The sequence below is a fragment of the Oryza glaberrima genome, chromosome 3 (genome assembly GCF_000147395.1).
Source record: "Oryza glaberrima chromosome 3, OglaRS2, whole genome shotgun sequence".
Taxonomy (NCBI): Eukaryota; Viridiplantae; Streptophyta; class Magnoliopsida; order Poales; family Poaceae; genus Oryza; species Oryza glaberrima.
Window position 1 is genome coordinate 7,890,135 of NC_068328.1, and position 16,631 is coordinate 7,906,765.

Here is a 16,631-nt window from a genome sequence, read left to right on the forward strand (position 1 = left end):
ATCCCCCCATTAATGGGAACTAGGCGAGCACCATATAAAATTTCTACAAAGATAGTTCAAAGGTTCTTAGTAAAAAAAAAAAAAGTTCAGAGGTTCATCCTACAGATATTTTTCAGAGATCGTTTAAATCTTCAATATATACTGTGGTGCAAACTTGATAAGTCACTAAGTCACTTTGGACCAATTTCTCTTTTTCAAGAATAAAAGTTTGCACAATTTGAAGGGAAAATAAAAGAGGCATTGTACAACTGCCACAAGAAATCTGCGTGTGCACTGTTTGATTTGTTAGTAATTTACACTTTTTCACATGTACAATCATAGTTAGTTGTTACAATTTGAGATGGTCTCAGAGCAAGTTTATCTTCTCGTGAGCACCGTTGCTTCCCCACCCTAAGTTTCAATGACCAGTAATAAGATATTAATCAGAGACAGAAACACGGTCGTCGTCTTGAGTACTATGATCTTCCGTCCAAGCTGTTCTTGCATGATGTGTTGTGCTCAAGCTCCCCATGGCATCAGTCTTCTCCATCCTTGACCGCATCTTGGAGTTCAGAGAAGTCCACTACAATGTTGTTCTCCATGGCGATCTCTTTGGTCACCTTCTTCTTCAGCTCCATGCTTGTTCAATTGCCAGAAAACCTCCACACCAACTGCAAGATCCAACTTTGTTAGCTCTCTATTCTTCCATCTTTACAACTGCAAAATTGACTTGTGAAATGACTGGACAATATATGCTATCTAGTACCATTGGATCAACAATGCCGGTGCCGTCCTTTGCCGCCTCAGCGAAGTCACTGCCAAACTTGTCCGCGAGGATGGTGCGCGCGAACGGCAACTCCGGCAATTCGCCGCACCAACCGGCGACAAGCATGACTGCCGCTGCCGCCTCACGTATCTCATCGGTGCACTCACTGTACACACCAAATACAATTGTCATGTGACCGGAAAAGAGATAGAGGACGCGATAAAGTCTGGTGTGAGGAAATGAAATGTATGTACCCAGGCTTGTCCAGCTTTGCAGCATTCTCGATGAGTCGCTTGTAGTACATCTCTATCATTTCGAACGCCTCTAACATGTTGCCCTCCCCTATGACTTGTTCTGCCTGTGAGGAGAGAGCAAGACATTGCTGGCATTAGCATGGCTTGCATTGGAGCAACCTCTCTTCATCAGAACAGGTCGTAGATACTTACCCGGTGGATGGCGCGATCGAGGTGGCCGAGGGTGAGAAGCTGGCGAACGTCATCGGTGGCAATGGACTTGCGAGCTAGGCGAGGCCGGCGCACAGCAGCGATGCGTGAGATGGCGAGCCCTAGGAGGGTCTTGAGCTTGCCCGTCTGCTTGGAGGTCTTCCGATGGAGGAACCCCATTGTTAAGTCGGTTCTCGTCGGTGTTCTTGTACTAGGTTAGTAGGTTGTTGGCTTCGACGTTTGGCTACGAACTCCAACCTTGGCAACTGTGTATGGGCAGTTCCTTTGCGTGATGGAAAGGAGGAGTATGCGAGTTGCTTGTGTGAGCTGATGAGGAAGTCTGCGTGGAGGGGCAAAGATTTTGTAGGGCCATTCTGCTTCTATTTTGGGGAGTCTAATTTTTGTGCTCGTTGCTTCACTTCGGTGTACATGAACTGCTGAACTCCTTTCTTGCATATGGAAAATGGGGGGTGGGCATCACGTGCGGCATTCCTAGATAATGACAATGAGCAAAGCATGCACAATGCTATGAGAAGACTGCAAGCCAAACGTGCAAAAAATTTCACCAGAGATAAACACGAAGAACATGCATTACCCAGGGAAAACACGATGCCTGATATTGGAGGATGCAGAACTTGTGCTGGATGAGAACGATTTTTGAGATGGCATAGCGAAGACGAACGCAGTCATGCTGTCATGCATGCTCACAACCTCAGCTGCTAAACGGCGGGCTTAGTATCCAGCTCTTGGCAAATAAGCAAGCCTTGTAGTCTTCGGGAGCTCAGACAAGTGCATTCTTCTTAGCGATTAACCAGGGTTGTTAAGTATTTTATGCCCATCATGGAGGCCCTCATGTAAGGAGGCCGACACAACTGCGGAGTCCAGGCGACGCCCTACACTTCCTCGTCGCTCTCATCGAACTCGACACCCATCTCCCCTTGTGTAACCAAGCCGTGTAGAGCTTGAGCAACTTGCTACTTTCCTTGCAAGGAGGCTAGAATAGATCGTGTATGTACTATATACTAAGTGCAACTTTTGGAAATAAAAACCCCTTGATATTACTCTAGCATGGTGAATTGTCTAGGAGCTGAAGAAAGATCCCCTGAGATAGTAGTATTTTGTTGAGAAAAACTCCGAATTAATTACCTTGTTGAATTATTGCGACGGTTCAATTTACACCTCTAAACTATAAAACCAAAAATTCTACCCACTCAACTCTTCAAATCGGACCAATAATACCCCCTATCCCAATACAAATTGGATTTGATCTTATGTGGCATCAGACGCGGCGATTAATTTTTTTTAATCTACATGACAGTTGGCCCACTTGACATCGATTTTTTTTATTTTTTTGAACATTTTTATTTTTTAATTTTAAAATAAACTCTTCAAAATATTATTTTCAAAATCTGAATCTTTTGGCCATGCCAGCCCGCTTAGAGTAGCAAAACAACACTGACATGCCACACAACAAGCGTGACAGTTTTGTACCGTCGTGACCAAATAACACTGCCACGCCATCTAGACCGGCATGACAGTGTTGTTTTACCACGCCAGTCTGGCTGGCTGGCTTGGCTGAAAGGTTCATATCTTATAAATAAGTTTTGAAAGGGTTTATTTTTAAAATTAAAAAGTTCAAAAAAAATCCCTTGATAGCTCTATCTTCTCTATTTTTTCTTCACAGCCCAAGAGAGAAAATGGGAGGGCAGGGAGGTAGTGGGTCATGGGTGTCCACGGCGAAGTCCGGCGAGTGACGACGCTAGCGAGCAGCGGCGCGGTAGCAGGAGTCTAACACCGAGGCTCGAGGAGGGGCGCCTAGCGGACAGAGCTAGAGAAGGGGGCGCCGTCGTGCTCACTGGCCAGGAAGGCAGGTACACAACTAGATCTGACCACGGGTCGTCAGTGCCTTCTGGTTGCAGATGTGCAGGTACATCGTTCCCGTCATTGTGCTGCCGCACGTGTAGCTGCATCCAGCATTGCCATCTAGTGAGCTAGCTAAGCTCAAATACTCAATCGTGAAGGAGGAAGAAGCTTATTAATTAGTTGGCTCACCGGAGAGGCAGAGACGATGTTGGCCGTAGCTGCAAGTGACATGGTTGCACCCGCTGCTTATATACTTGTTGCCAAGGCCTTCTACTCCTGCCTTGTTGGCTTTGTTGCCTTGCTCTTGCTGCTTCTGTTTCAGGACACCAGGCGGTGTCCTCCTTGCCGTTTTCAGATACGAAGAAGAGGAATTGGCTCCGCGGAAACCAAAAGATTGGTTGACATGCTAGTACATTGCTACTGCTTCTTGCTCTTTGTTGACATAATAAGCAAGCAAAAGATAGTGAATTGGGCGATTTTGCCGCAGCGGCGCTTGGACTCAACGCATGAAAGCGGCGCTGGTGAGGTTTAGATCGAAAAGTTGTCGTCGAGTTACTTCCCCTCCCTCGTCGCTACATCGAGGTCGAGAGAGAGATAGAGGGAGAGATATGACATGTGGGCCCACTGTTGCTTTCTTTATTTTTTCAGTTGGAATGCCACGTGTGTACTAGTTTGTGCAGAAAACAACTCAAAATAGTTTTTAGTATTTGTCCGGTTTGAAGAATTCGGTACACAAAATGTCTGGTTTGTAGTTCGCGGGTGTAAATCGGACCGATGCAATACTTTAAGGGTGTAATTCAGACTTTTTCATATTCTGTCAAAATGCATGACACCAAGTACTACAGAATCATGCTTGTTTAGTACCATAGATATGAGTGTAGAATAGTGGGTGGCCCCTTCTTTATGCAGAGAAACCATGTTATTCTCGTAGCACCATATTTCCACATCTTTGCTTAACCTTCTTATGTGGTTTTTATCCCTATGCTTCTGTGCCTTTGTAGAAAGCCAGCTGCGATACTGCACTACCTCTTTTTCATACTTTAATTCGTTTTATTTTTTTTAAGTCAAAATTCTCTAATTTTGACTAAGTTTATAAAAAAATAGCAATATATTCAACACAAAACAAAAAAACTACCAGAATATGTTCAATGTTGGATATAATGAAACTAATTTGGTGCTATAAGTGTTGTTATATTTTTCTATAAACTTGGTCAAACTTTTAAAGCGTTTGATTTAAAAAATCAAAAGCTACTTATAATATTAAATGGAAGGAGTAATTCATAAAGAAATCCACATTATTTTGACGACCAAACGTCGGAACCTCTGGCTAAACTGTAGAGCACATTCATCCTCCACTAATTGGAGCTAAGGAACACCATATGTAATTGTTACAAGTATCGTTTAAATGTTCATCATACATATATTATAGCAGACATCATTTAAATCTTCAGTATATACTCTGCACAAACTAAAAGTTTGCACAATTTGAAGGGTAAAAAAGAGGCACTGTAACTGCAACGATAAATACGTGTGTACTTTGTCTGATCTGTATTTGCAATTTACACAGGGAGATGGATTCTAATCTCTCGGGTGGACGTCCACCCGTTTCTTGCATGTCACCTAAATGATTATGAAAAAATTTCAAAAAAAAATTGTAACATAGGTTAATATGTAATATATTATTTCACAAACATGCAAGTTCAAATTTGACTCTTACAAGTTATAACAAAAATAACAAATTAAACTTTTAACTAGTATATATATATTCACAGTCAAATTTGTTATTTTTGTTACAACTTGTGGAAATCGAATTTGAACTTGCATGTTTGTGAGATGATATATTACATATTAACCTATCATGTTATTTTTTTAAAAAAAAATTCATAACCATTTAGATGACATGTAAAAAACGGGTGGACATCCACATGTATATTCACAGCTTGGTAATCTTGGAGTGCACACACAGCACCTAGTTTTTTTTTTTACATTTTTGAGCTGGTATCAAAGGAAGTATAGCTTCCTGTGAGCACCGGTGCTTCCCCACCTGACTTGTGATATACACTAATAAGATCCATCAGAGTTAGAAACAGGGTTGTCGTCTTGAGTACTCTGAGCTCCCATAGTTGTTCTAGCATGATGTGTTGTGCTCAAGCTCCCGATGGTATCAGTCTTCTTCATCCTTGATCGCATCTTGGAGCTCAGAGAAGTCCACTATGATGTTGTTCTCCATGGCTATCTCTTTCGTCACCTTCCTCTTTAGCTCCATGCTTTTCGCATCACTGGACAACTTCCACATCAACTGCAAGACCCAACTTTGTTAACTCTCCATTCCTCCATCTTTCCAAATACAAATCATTGACTCGTGAAATGAATGGATAGTATATGCTATCTAGTACCATGGGATCGACGATTCCGGTGCCGTCCTTGGCCGCCTCGGTGAAGTCGCTGCCAAACTTATCCGCAAGGATGGTGCGCGCGAACAGCAACTCCGGCAATTCGCTGCACCAACCGGCGGCGAACATGACCGACGCGGCAGCCTCTCGTATCTCATCGGTGCACTCCCTGGACACACCAAATAGAATTGTCATGTGACCGGAAAAGAGACAAGGACGCGATCAAGTCAAGTGTGAAGAAATGAAATGTATGTACCCAGGCTTGTCCAGCTTCGCAGCATGCTCGATGAGTCGCTTGCAATACATCTCTATCATTTCGAACGCCTCCAACATGTTGTCCTCCGCTATGACCTGCTCTGCCTGTGAGGAGAAAATCAAGACATTGCTGGCATTAGCACGCCTCGCCTTGGAGCAATGTGGATCCCTCTCTTCATCAGAGAAGGTCGTAGACACTTACCCGGTGGATGGCGCGATCGAGGTGGTCGAGGGTGAGAAGCTGGCGAACATCATCGGTGGCAATGGATTTGCGAGCAAGGTGGGGCCCGCGAGCGGTGGCGATGCGCAAGACGGCGAGCCCCAGGAGGGTCTTGAGCTTGCTCGTCTGCTTGGAGGTCTTCCGATGGAGGAACCCCATTGTTAAGTTATCGGTTCTCGGCGGCGTTCCTGTCCTAGGCTGTTGGTTATATGAACTCCGACCTTATCAGTTGTATGGTCAATTCCTTTGCGTGGGGGAAAGGAAGGAGGAGAATGCGAGTTGCTTGTGTGAGCTGATGGAGGAAGTCTGCATGAAGGGGCAAGGGTTTTGTAGGGCCATGTTGCTTCTGTTCTGGGTAGTTTAACTTTTGTGTTTGTTGCTTCACTTTGGTGTACATGAACTGTCGTACTCCTTTCTTGCATATGGAAAATATTGGGTGGGGGAGCAATTGAGCATCACCTAGAGAATGACAATGAGCAAAGCATGCAGAATGCAATGAGAAGACAGCGAACCAAACGTGCTTACGTGCAAAGAAATTTACCGGATGTAAAACGCAAACAACATGCAGAAACACCAAAGCCAGGGTAATGTGCTGCTCTGCTTCAAGCAGTTACGAAAGGAAGCACAATTTGTGCGTGGTGAATTTTATTTTAAGATGGTACAGTGAAGACGAGCACCGCATGCACGGCTGAGATAGCAACTAGTTCAGTAGTTTTACTCGCAGATAACAAAGCCATTACACATCTAGGCACTTATGCAGAGTGCCATTTTTCAGGTGTAGCGCAGCAGCAGCAGCAGCAGCAGCCGTGCATCGATCCAAACTTTGTGCAAATAGCGTGCAGAGTTGTGCAATTCATCGATCACCCCGTAAAGACTCAGTTAACCCGTCTCCTTTCGCAAAACGGTGATTACAACTCCTTTGTACAGGACAATAAAAAAAAGGGGGAATATATCACCTCTGTAATTTGTACATTCTCTTTCGTTTCTAGCGCAATCCATTTTAATTACACACATTTGATTTCCCAGAGACAGAATATTATATCAGTATCTCGGAAGCAGATCCTCTGACTTAACTGCACATACAGTTGAGTCACTGACATGTGAGTCCCACTTTGCTATGACCCACATGTCAGTGACTCAACTGCACAGCAGTTAAGTCAGGGGATTCCTTTCCCTGTATCTCCAGGGATCCCGCGCGACGAACCTCCGGTTTGCCGGCAAAAAAGCAACGGCCCCCAGTTCTCCTGCACCGGAATTCAACAGCTGAGCTGACTGACCAATGCGCTGCGCCGCGCCAAAACCAACGACCGGAAGACACCACCTCATCTTCGGGTGCGCACCGAGTTGAGCCTCCCCTGCTCCTGGTTCAGCGGCGCGCGCCCCGGCGCGCCGCCGGCGCCGTACACCCTCTCCTGGAGCACCCGCTCGCCGGTGCCGATCCTGCGCACCTCCTCGTGCCGCGCGATGTGCTCGTTGCTGCGTTCCAGCGCCGACACGATCCGAGCGTACGGCGGGTGGACGTAGTCCGAGCTCTCGTACGGTCTCGCGCCGGCGCCGTCCGGCTGCCGCCGTTGCGCCGCGCCGGCGTTGATGTCTCTGTAGGCCGCGGGGTCCCTCCTGTAGGGCGGGTCCCTGTACTGGCCGCGTTGGGGCGCCAGGGACACCAGGGGCTCGCGGGGCGCGCCGGCGCCGGCGCCGAGCTCGGAGGCGTGCCTCCTGTGCGGCGGGCGCGGGTGTTGCGAGTTGTTGTACACGCCGTCCTGGAACGGCTGCGGGTCGGCGCCGACCCTGCCGGCCTCCCCGTTCCACGCGCCGCTGCCGATGCCCATAGTGGAGGCCCTCCTGTAGGGAGGCCGGCGCAGCTGCGGAGTCCAGGCGACGTCGTCCACTTCCTCGTCGCTCCCGTCGAACACGACGCCCTTCCCCTTCTGCGTCCCCTCCGACCCGACCGACGTCGCCGTGCTCCTGTCGCTCAACGACGGCGACGGCGATGGCGACGGAGGCTTGTGCGGCTTCCAGGAGGGCGGCGCCTCCTTCTCGCCCGCAACCGAATTCTGCACCGGATGCACCTTCTCGTAGCCGCCGCCGCCGCCGCCTCTCGATCCCTTCCCCTGCGACTCCGACCGCGAGAGCTCGACGGCCGCCCTCGCGGCCATCGCGGCGAACGATGCCGACTTGAAGGCCGCCTCCGCCGCCATCCTGGCGTCGGCGTACTGTTCTTGCACGCTCAGCCGAGCAAGTCTCGGGTTCACTTCTTCGTCAACAAACCTCTGCCTCCCCTGAACCTGTTACAATTTGAATCCTCGACATTAGCCATTAGATACTACAGAAAAAGAAAAAACTGCCATGATCTTGTACAAGTGCTAGTACCTCGTGATGCTCCCTCTTGACCTCATTCTGTTCGACAAATTGTTCAGCTCGGACGTTCTTGGCTTGTTCATTCTGCTTGCCCTGCATTGCACAGTACAGTAACCATACGATTCCGTAACTTCGTAAGATAAAACCAACGAAAATTCTCAACAAACAGGGATATTACATCGCGAGGTAGCGCAGATTGCAACCAACCTGATCGGTATCTCCGGTGTTCTCGGGAAATTCCAGTAAGATATCGTTCTCGGCGGCGATCACCTTAGTCAGCCTCTGCTTCTGCTCCGTGCTCGCCGGCGCGCCGGACAACTTCCGCACCAACTGCAGCGGCAGAGCAACCGTGTCCTCATTAACTCCAGTTCGTTCCGGTCCATGTCTCGCGCAGTTGGCGAGCGACATGACACGGCATGTGTTGGGTGGTAGTAGATGGGTTTAGTTGGAGGGATCAATGATCAATCTAAACCTACCGTGGGATCGACGACGCCGTGGGCGCCGTCCTTGGCCGCCGCGGCGAAGTCCCGGCCGAACTTGTCCGCCAGGATGGCCCGCGCGTCGAGCAGCTCCGGCAGGTCGCCGCACCGCGCCGACGCGAACATGAGCCCTGCCGCCGCCTCCTTGATCTCCTCGCCGCACTCTCTGTATACACCAACCCAAAGATGACAAAAGCTTGCTGATGAGAGGCGATGAAAACGAAGAAACAAGGCAAGGAATTAATCAACCGAGGAGTCAAGAACACGGCTGTGTGCTCTTGCATACATACTTGGGCTTATCTAGCTGCGTGGCCTGCTCGATGAGGATTTTGCAGTAGAGCTCTACGATGTCCAGCACCTCCAGCATGTTGTCCTCGTCGATGACTTGCTCTGCCTGCAGAAACAGAACACGGCGGCTACTGTTAGCGGAGGAGTCTCTGCGCGTGTCAGGCAAGGCAAAAGCATGGCATGGACATACACGGAGGAGAGCGCGGTCGAGGTGGCCGATGGAGAGGAGCTGCGCGACATCGCCGCGGGCAATGGAGCGGCGCCCGAGGCGGGGCCGGCGGGCGACGGCGACGCGCGCGGCAGCGAGCTTGATCAGGGACTTGAGCTTGGCGGTCTGCTTCGAAGAGGCGCTCTTGCCGCCGAAGAGGCCCATCGCCCCCGCCGCGACGCGCTGTGACGGCGGTGTTCGATCGGGTGGTGAGTGTGGAGGCGGCGGGGGTGTAGCCTCCTACCCTCTCTTATACCGCCCGCTCTGGAATCTTGGATTGGTGCTCTGTGGCGAGCAGCGGCGCGTGGCGAGAGCGCGAAGGAGAAGAAGATTGAAGGCCAAGTTGCTTGCTTGTTTTGGTCTCCGTCCATTCGATGGAAAAACGTTGGGCCGATTTTGGTCTTTTTACCGTGCCAACACATCAAGATAAATTGGTAAGGATGGAATTGGCCGTTGTTTTGTTTGCTATGATTTTTTCTTTAAGCAACCACTACGAGTTAGTGCGATTTTTCGTATTAATGGATCAGTTAAAAAATTACAATTCTACATCTTATAAAGGCTATAACGAACAAAAAGAGAGAAAAAAACACTACCCCAGGCGGTTTGCTTCGATTATATCTTGGTAACATACTCTGTACATTTGTTGGTGACGCGTGCTAAACAGGCAGCTAACAGTCTTGTTGACGAAAAATGCTTGCCATGATCCCAAGGAGAAAAATAGCAGCGGTTTGAAACCCGGCAATGTGTACCTGCATTGTTCTACTCAACTGAAAGCTCTGATGTTCCTGCTTAAAGGAGAACACTTTAGCACATGTATTTATTCCGTATGACTTTTCGAAGAAAATGAGTATTAAGTTCCTGTCCTATAATATTTCTCCGGCAAATCATCTACTAGGTGTCATTATCTTTCAACCGTAAGGTACAAGTACAACCAACTAGCCCTGTTACAGTAAACGAAAGCTCAAATTCTACGGCGAACGCCTTCATCCGCAGTCTGCAGGTGCCGTGCCGATGTCTTGCCTGTTGTTCCTCAAATCTTTGTCTACTGCTCTGCAGTTGGACCGCCAATCACGTTTGGTGATTTGGTCCATCTGACAGGTGTAAAGCGGGGATTCATAGCATGTCGCCGTATGCAAAGACACGACACAAACCACGCGATCCAGGGGCAAATCACTCCGGGCTGCTCACGGAAGCTTTGCATTTGCAGAGGCGGGTCAGCCGGCTTGCTAGATCGATCGACACGGAGCAGAAGCGACTGCTGTAAGAAAAACCCTCTCGCGTTGCTCTCCCGAGGGGCGGACCCGGCCGTCCCTCTCCCCCACTCCCACCCCCTTCTCCGCCTCGCCGTCACCCGAGCGGCCGCCGGTGAAGCCGCGCGGCCGCAAGGACGGCGGCGGTGGGGCGCTCCTTGTCTCCTCGCGCTCGGGCGGCCTGGGGAGCCGCCCGGAGTGGCGACGGCGGTGTCCGCCAGATCCGCGCCGTTCCGGCCGGATCTGGCGGGATGGGCTGGCGGCGGGGACGGGCGACGGTGGCGGTTGAGGTGAGTTGCACCGGGTGGTGTTGTGGGTGATGGCGACGGCGTTGGGGTGGCAATGGTGGAGGCCGCGGATCCGGCGGTGGTGCACCCGGATCCGGCGGCGGCGCGGCGGCCGGTGGTGGTCAGAGCACGCAGGCACCCCATGGCTACCACTGGCGTCCTCCGGCGCCCCTCTAGGCGTCGGCCGGCATTGGTGGAGAGGAAGACGGCCGGATCTGGCTCCTTGCCCAGATCCGGCGCGTCCTCGGGTGGGAACCGAGTCTGGTCGTCGTGCAGGTGGTGTGAATATCGCAGGTATCCTCGGTGTGCAGGTGACATTTGGTGGCTCCCGTCGTGGATGCTATGGTTGATGGGTGCTCCAAGGCGAAAGTCTTGCTCCGCTCTCGGTGCTAGCAACGGCGACGCCCTTGGGCGCCGTTCACCTTCTTGAAGGCGTTGCTACTGGAGCCCTCGTTCAACTCCACTTCAAGAGTTTTCTCCGGGTGAAAACCTTGATTCGTTAGGATCGGACGATGTCGCCGTTGTCGGCATAACCTTCTTGAAGGCTTCGTTTTAGGAGTTTATCTCATGTTGGACGGCTGTACTAGGTTCAGTTTGTCAATGTCGGGGTTTTTGTCGGTTTTCCTTTAATTAACCGTGCTGTTGTAAAGTTTTTGGGTCCGGTTTCCCTTATAAACTGGATCAATTCTCTTCTTCTATAGTGAATTGCAGGAGCTCTCTGCCTGTCCCCTCGAAAAAAAAACACGGAGCAGAAGCACCGGCTGATCAATGGCCACTCCACTCGATGCAATTGCAAGGTGAAAAAAAAAAGAAATGGTTGGTAGTAGTTACAGTTGTGCTACATTGACCAGTTAAAACTTTGTGAGATTAAAGTCGTTCGAATCGTCTTCCATGATATTCCTCCCAAAATAAAAGGCTACCATATTCAGTGCAGAATATTTGGTTGTTCTCGACCACTTTGAGCATGGATCGATTCAGGCTGGCGTTCATCCGACGCAGCTCTAGTCAGCTTGAGACTCAAGTTAATCCCTTGTGATACAATACCATTTTATACCTCCAGAAAGGAAGAAGGGAGAGCCCCTTTACAGCTAGAAATTTTAATCAGTGACCGGTGACTAGGCAGCTGCATGGTAATATATATTAGAGGATATAAAAATCTGAGGTGCTCTTCGATGATTCGAGGGATTCTGATGGGTGGCCGTTAGCTAGGCAAAAGTGAAGCATCATGGCCCATGAAGGGCGGCCATGGGCGTTAACAGTCATTAGTCCACTTAGTTTAGTCCTTTGCCGTTCCTTTCACCGTTGCTTCTCACAAGCGCCTACTTGGCTCGACCGATCGTTCGATCATCCACGACGTAATTGTGATTAGTTTTGGCTGTTTGACGTGTTGTTGCTGTGGTCATGGGTTGTACTGCAGCAAAGCAAGGACAGGGGGCGTTGCAAAAGTTGTACTGAAGTTGATTTTCAGGAATCCTGCGTTTGGACTTTGGAACCGGTCCCTCTCATGGTAATCACTAAAACCAGAAGTTCAGCACTCAACCGTGTCAATGGGACTCTAGAAAAAAAACAGGTGCAGAAAATAAGTATGTATCATGAACTCATGAATTCTAGTACTCTAGAAAAAGGTGTAGAAAATACTGAAAGTGGAACGTCTTTACGGCATGGTCGTGGTTAGGTCGATGCAGCAAAGTATTGATAATGAATTATTGCACCTTAGTTTTTACATCACACACCACAAAAGTCCATATAGACCAAGATAATAACTGTAGAAAACTATTACAGGCAGTACGGTAATCCGTATAAAACATGGCAGATCGTTCTCGCAAGTCCAAATCGCCAATAAACCGATCCAAATCAGACAAGAAACACATAAATAAGCGTCAAATAAACCGGCGGTTAATCAGACCGCTCCATCCATCCAGAAGATGACACACGCATCAACACAAAACGAATCCAGGACGGCCGGATGCACGCTATCATTCGTGGGAGCAAGGTTAGCAAACAGAACAAATTAAGCGTGATCTCAACCAATCATTATTATTTGCACAGAAGAAAAGAAGCACGGATGAGCCGGTAGGATTAGGAAATGGTTGCTTTTGATGGCGAGACGAAAAGCAACGCAGCGGGAGTAGTATTCTCCAACGCAACGAATACCTGTGAATAACCTGTCACTGGAGTCCACTGACGAACACAGACAGAAACGGCATAATAATTGAAAAGCCATATGCCAGTTCTTTACTGAATTTTTTTTCCCTCTTGCGGTTTCTGAAGGTTCTTCTATGTGGAAGATAGCGATGGCGTCGAGCCCACACGCGCCCGTTCTGATCCTCATCCAGAGTGGTGGGCGGAGGCGATCGGGACAGGGTTTAATTTGCAGTTTCTTCTTATGATCTTATCCCGTCGTGGAGTGAGCAATCAGCTCGAGTTGTGTACTTGTGTCCGTGATTCTGTCGCCGATGGAATTTGGGTTCGTTTCTTGTGGAAACTATCCTGATTCTGACCTGTTTTTGACATGATCAGGCAGGACGTCTCGGCACTACGTGCAGGCTAGCTCCAGCCAGGCGTCAGCTACCGCAAAACCATCAGAATCCGATGCGCGTACGTGTTCAAACGCAACTGATGTTCAGTATCATATCGAATTCGGCTGGATGTCTAGTGCAGTGGACACCTCTGACTTGGCTCTGCTGCAACCTTGATCCGTAAGAAAACACATGCACCTGCAGTCATTTTAGTAGCAGACAGTAGTATCTGCTTTTAACCTTGGTAAGTTAGTGTTAAGTCAAATAACCATGCATCAAGAAACGCTTTTCTTTTTTCACCAAACACATTGAGTGTAGTACGGAAACACGCGGCCTCCTACGGCGATGCCATCCGGCATTTTACAAGGGTAGGTTGGTGCCAAAAGCGTCGAGCTTGGCTGGATGCTATCGTCAGTTGGTCTCCTTACCAACTTGATTAGTAGTAGTACTAGTTTGATTTTGTCCTGGTTTGGTCGTTGATGGTGAACGAATTGGAATTATCCGCCTTACAAAAGAGCTGTAAGGATCTCGTGCGATTTGGTGAAGCTACGAGCAATTCCAGAATCTCCAATCATCAGGTCCCATGTGAAGAACCGAAAACCACTACAGTGACACGAAGAAACATTCCTTATTTCATCAGGAGGTACATAATCATTATACTACCATAATTCATGAATGGCTACGTGTCAGATATATGAGTTATATTAATCTGTGTAGGTCTAACTACGCCGAGCATTCACTCCAAAAAACTCCTATCTCTAACCTGATCAATTCAGAGAAACATCTTTTCTGATTCAGTGGTGATCCTGGCAGCGACTCTGTACCTGTCTACTGGTCTCAACTCTCATCTATGCTGCTTCATGAGAACTTTGGCCATTTTCAACAGTTCAGCAAAACTTGCTTGGTGAAGAGGAGAGGGGAAAAAACCCATATAGGCTGATGGTACACGGCCTGTTGGGCCAAATGAATTGGGCCTTTTTGGGCCGACCAAGTTTAGCCCATTTGCCACTTCCTCTCCCTCGCCCACCAACGAACAGGGGAAAACACAGCGAGACCTTCCCCGTCAATGTCCGCGTCCCCTTCCAAGGAAGGAGTTAGGGTTTAACTCCGACTGCACGATCCCCCCCGCCGGCCACCGCCCTCGCCGGCGTCGATCCGATACGGCGTGCGCCTGGTCGCTGCACCATGGGGTACCTGCAGGAGGCCAGGGAGAATCACGTCAAGAAGAAGGTCGAGGAAGGTGAGCCCCCGCATCCTTTGCCTGTTCAAGCTTCCGAATTCGTTGATTTGGGGGGTCTTGAGGTCTGCAAAATCGCCTGATAGTTGCGTAACGGGTGAGGTACTGACGAAAAATTGCGCTCCGCTGGTGTTGCTTGTTGAAATGGGAACACAATCCTGTGTGAAATGAGTCGTCAAACGAGGAGGTTAAGGAGGTTGGCTGCCGTTTGGCTGGCCGAACCATGTAGACTTTAGTTGAGAAGTTATGTGATCTAGTGCTTTCCGGTATGGAAGCTGAATCATTAGTTGATTAAGCATGCCATTCAGATTTCATAGTTCATGTACATCTCTCCCAACTGGTTAACACTATCTGATGATGGTAACCGGTATATGCTGTAGTTAATTTGTTTACAGAATGTTGGATCTTGTGTGATGTTATTTATTCGTGTATCATTATATAGCTCGGTTTACTAAATATTATATTATGAGCACTCAAGTACATTCAAACTTGTGAGACAGCCCTGTAAAGAATTTGTTGCACTGAGCATCAGTCCTTTGATTTTTTTGAATCTTTAGGAGAACTTTCTTGTGAAAGACAAACTATATGCACAGACTGATTGACTGAACGAACTTTCCTTATAATGTTAGGAGCTGCTGAAGACTGCTGTACAGAATAATAAAGGAAGAACATTCAGAAAATTTGAACATGTGCCTTTTGTATTTCAAAAGAGTTTTCTCAATTAGTTGTTCTCTAGTGTTAGGTTAGAATATTGTACTTAAGGGGAAATTTTGTGCTTTGCTTGACAATATCCAAGTTTCTTGTACTTCACATCAGAGAGTTAATTTAGCCCATTCTATTTCACTTTTCAGCTTTGCGGAGCAAAATGAAGCAGAAGGCCCTTAAGGAGTGTGATTTCTACTGCTCAAAATATGCTGAGTGTGCTCGAGGTAGAACTTTTTCGGTGGTATGGCAATGCCGCAAACAAGCAAAAGAGTTGAATGATTGCCTTCATCAATTGTAAGTTGATCATTATATGCCAGTATCCTAATAGTAATTCAAGCGGTATTCCGGTTCGTGTTTGAACATTGTTGATTTTTGTACAAACCAGAGCTCCAGAGAGTTCCATAACATGCTATAAGAATATATAAGGAAAATTGTGCATGGAGCCTAATCACAGAAACTGATTAGCTACTTTGTACTGTTCATTCAGTAGATACTTATTGTTAAAAACATCCACGCACTAATATGAGCAGGGAAGTCTGCAAGATATTTGTCAACATCTTTACTCTCTAATCTGTACATATATGAGGGGCGAGGATTTCCATTGCTATCAAAAATATCTTCCACTATATGTTTAATCATTGTATGCTGTAGTCTGGCTGTTATTTCAAGTTAGGATCTAACTTATTGACCAATGAATACATCAGTATTTCCTGCAATATTACACTGACAGTAGGAACCAGGCTTATTTTGATTTTTATTTGGTCAGTCTTTATTTTGCTATGTAGTACATTGTTAGGTATTTGATGGAGTCAAGTTCAGTGAATTCTTTGTTTTAGAATCCCAGTCTAAAGCTACCTGTAACTGTACTAGCATCATCCTTTAGGAGCGTAGTGCTGAAAGTTATTTCTTTCAATGCATTTGGGAAATCTCTCTGTCAAGCATTTACTGTTACATTTTTTTTTTCTGAAGATTTCCTGATGCTTTGCTTGTAGACTGGTATTGGCCAGTGCATGATAAATACACCGCGGTTCTTTTAGATGTAATAACCATGCTATATGTGTGTATGCTTGCAGCACAAATGATGCAGTCCTGGAAGAAATGAAGAAGGCTTACATGGTTGAGCAAGAGAGCAAGGAAAAGAACCAATAAGCATTATGCAATGGCCAATGGCCAATGGGTTTCTCCATGCTTGTACGTACATTGCTCCTTTTGGAATTTGGTAGTTGCTTATTGGTCATCTTAATTGATTTGATGCCGAGTTCCTGGAGACTTGAAAACATTGATTTTGTTCCACATGCATAATCTGGTATAACATCAAGGTCCCTATGCGAATAACCTTGTGTTCCCGTTCTAGCTACCATATGTTGTAATATTCGCCCAA

The 16,631-nt window shown here is 47.6% G+C and overlaps 3 protein-coding genes and 1 pseudogene across 3 annotated transcripts; 1 reads left to right on the top strand and 3 right to left on the bottom strand.

Moving 5' to 3' along the window:
• Positions 1-153: 153 nt before the first annotated feature.
• Positions 154-1,398, bottom strand: LOC127768653 (uncharacterized; annotated as a pseudogene).
• A 3,562-nt stretch (positions 1,399-4,960) lies between these two features.
• Positions 4,961-6,178, bottom strand: LOC127768366 (uncharacterized). The gene is made up of 4 exons (XM_052293925.1): positions 5,902-6,178; positions 5,701-5,804; positions 5,448-5,613; positions 4,961-5,350 (listed from the first exon to the last, which is right to left on the bottom strand). The coding sequence occupies exons 1-4, from the start codon at positions 6,076-6,078 to the stop codon at positions 5,216-5,218; spliced, it is 582 nt and encodes a 193-aa protein (XP_052149885.1). The 5' UTR covers positions 6,079-6,178; the 3' UTR covers positions 4,961-5,215.
• A 612-nt stretch (positions 6,179-6,790) lies between these two features.
• On the bottom strand, positions 6,791-9,643 carry LOC127765725 (uncharacterized). Its single transcript, XM_052290670.1, has 6 exons — positions 9,235-9,643; positions 9,047-9,150; positions 8,754-8,922; positions 8,485-8,607; positions 8,290-8,370; positions 6,791-8,204 (listed from the first exon to the last, which is right to left on the bottom strand). Exons 1-6 carry the CDS (start codon positions 9,415-9,417, stop codon positions 7,242-7,244), a joined length of 1,623 nt encoding a protein of 540 aa, XP_052146630.1. The 5' UTR covers positions 9,418-9,643; the 3' UTR covers positions 6,791-7,241.
• A 4,711-nt stretch (positions 9,644-14,354) lies between these two features.
• LOC127768210 (uncharacterized) lies at positions 14,355-16,585 on the top strand. Its single transcript, XM_052293747.1, has 3 exons — positions 14,355-14,548; positions 15,397-15,544; positions 16,324-16,585. The coding sequence occupies exons 1-3, from the start codon at positions 14,494-14,496 to the stop codon at positions 16,397-16,399; spliced, it is 279 nt and encodes a 92-aa protein (XP_052149707.1). The 5' UTR covers positions 14,355-14,493; the 3' UTR covers positions 16,400-16,585.
• Positions 16,586-16,631: the final 46 nt, after the last annotated feature.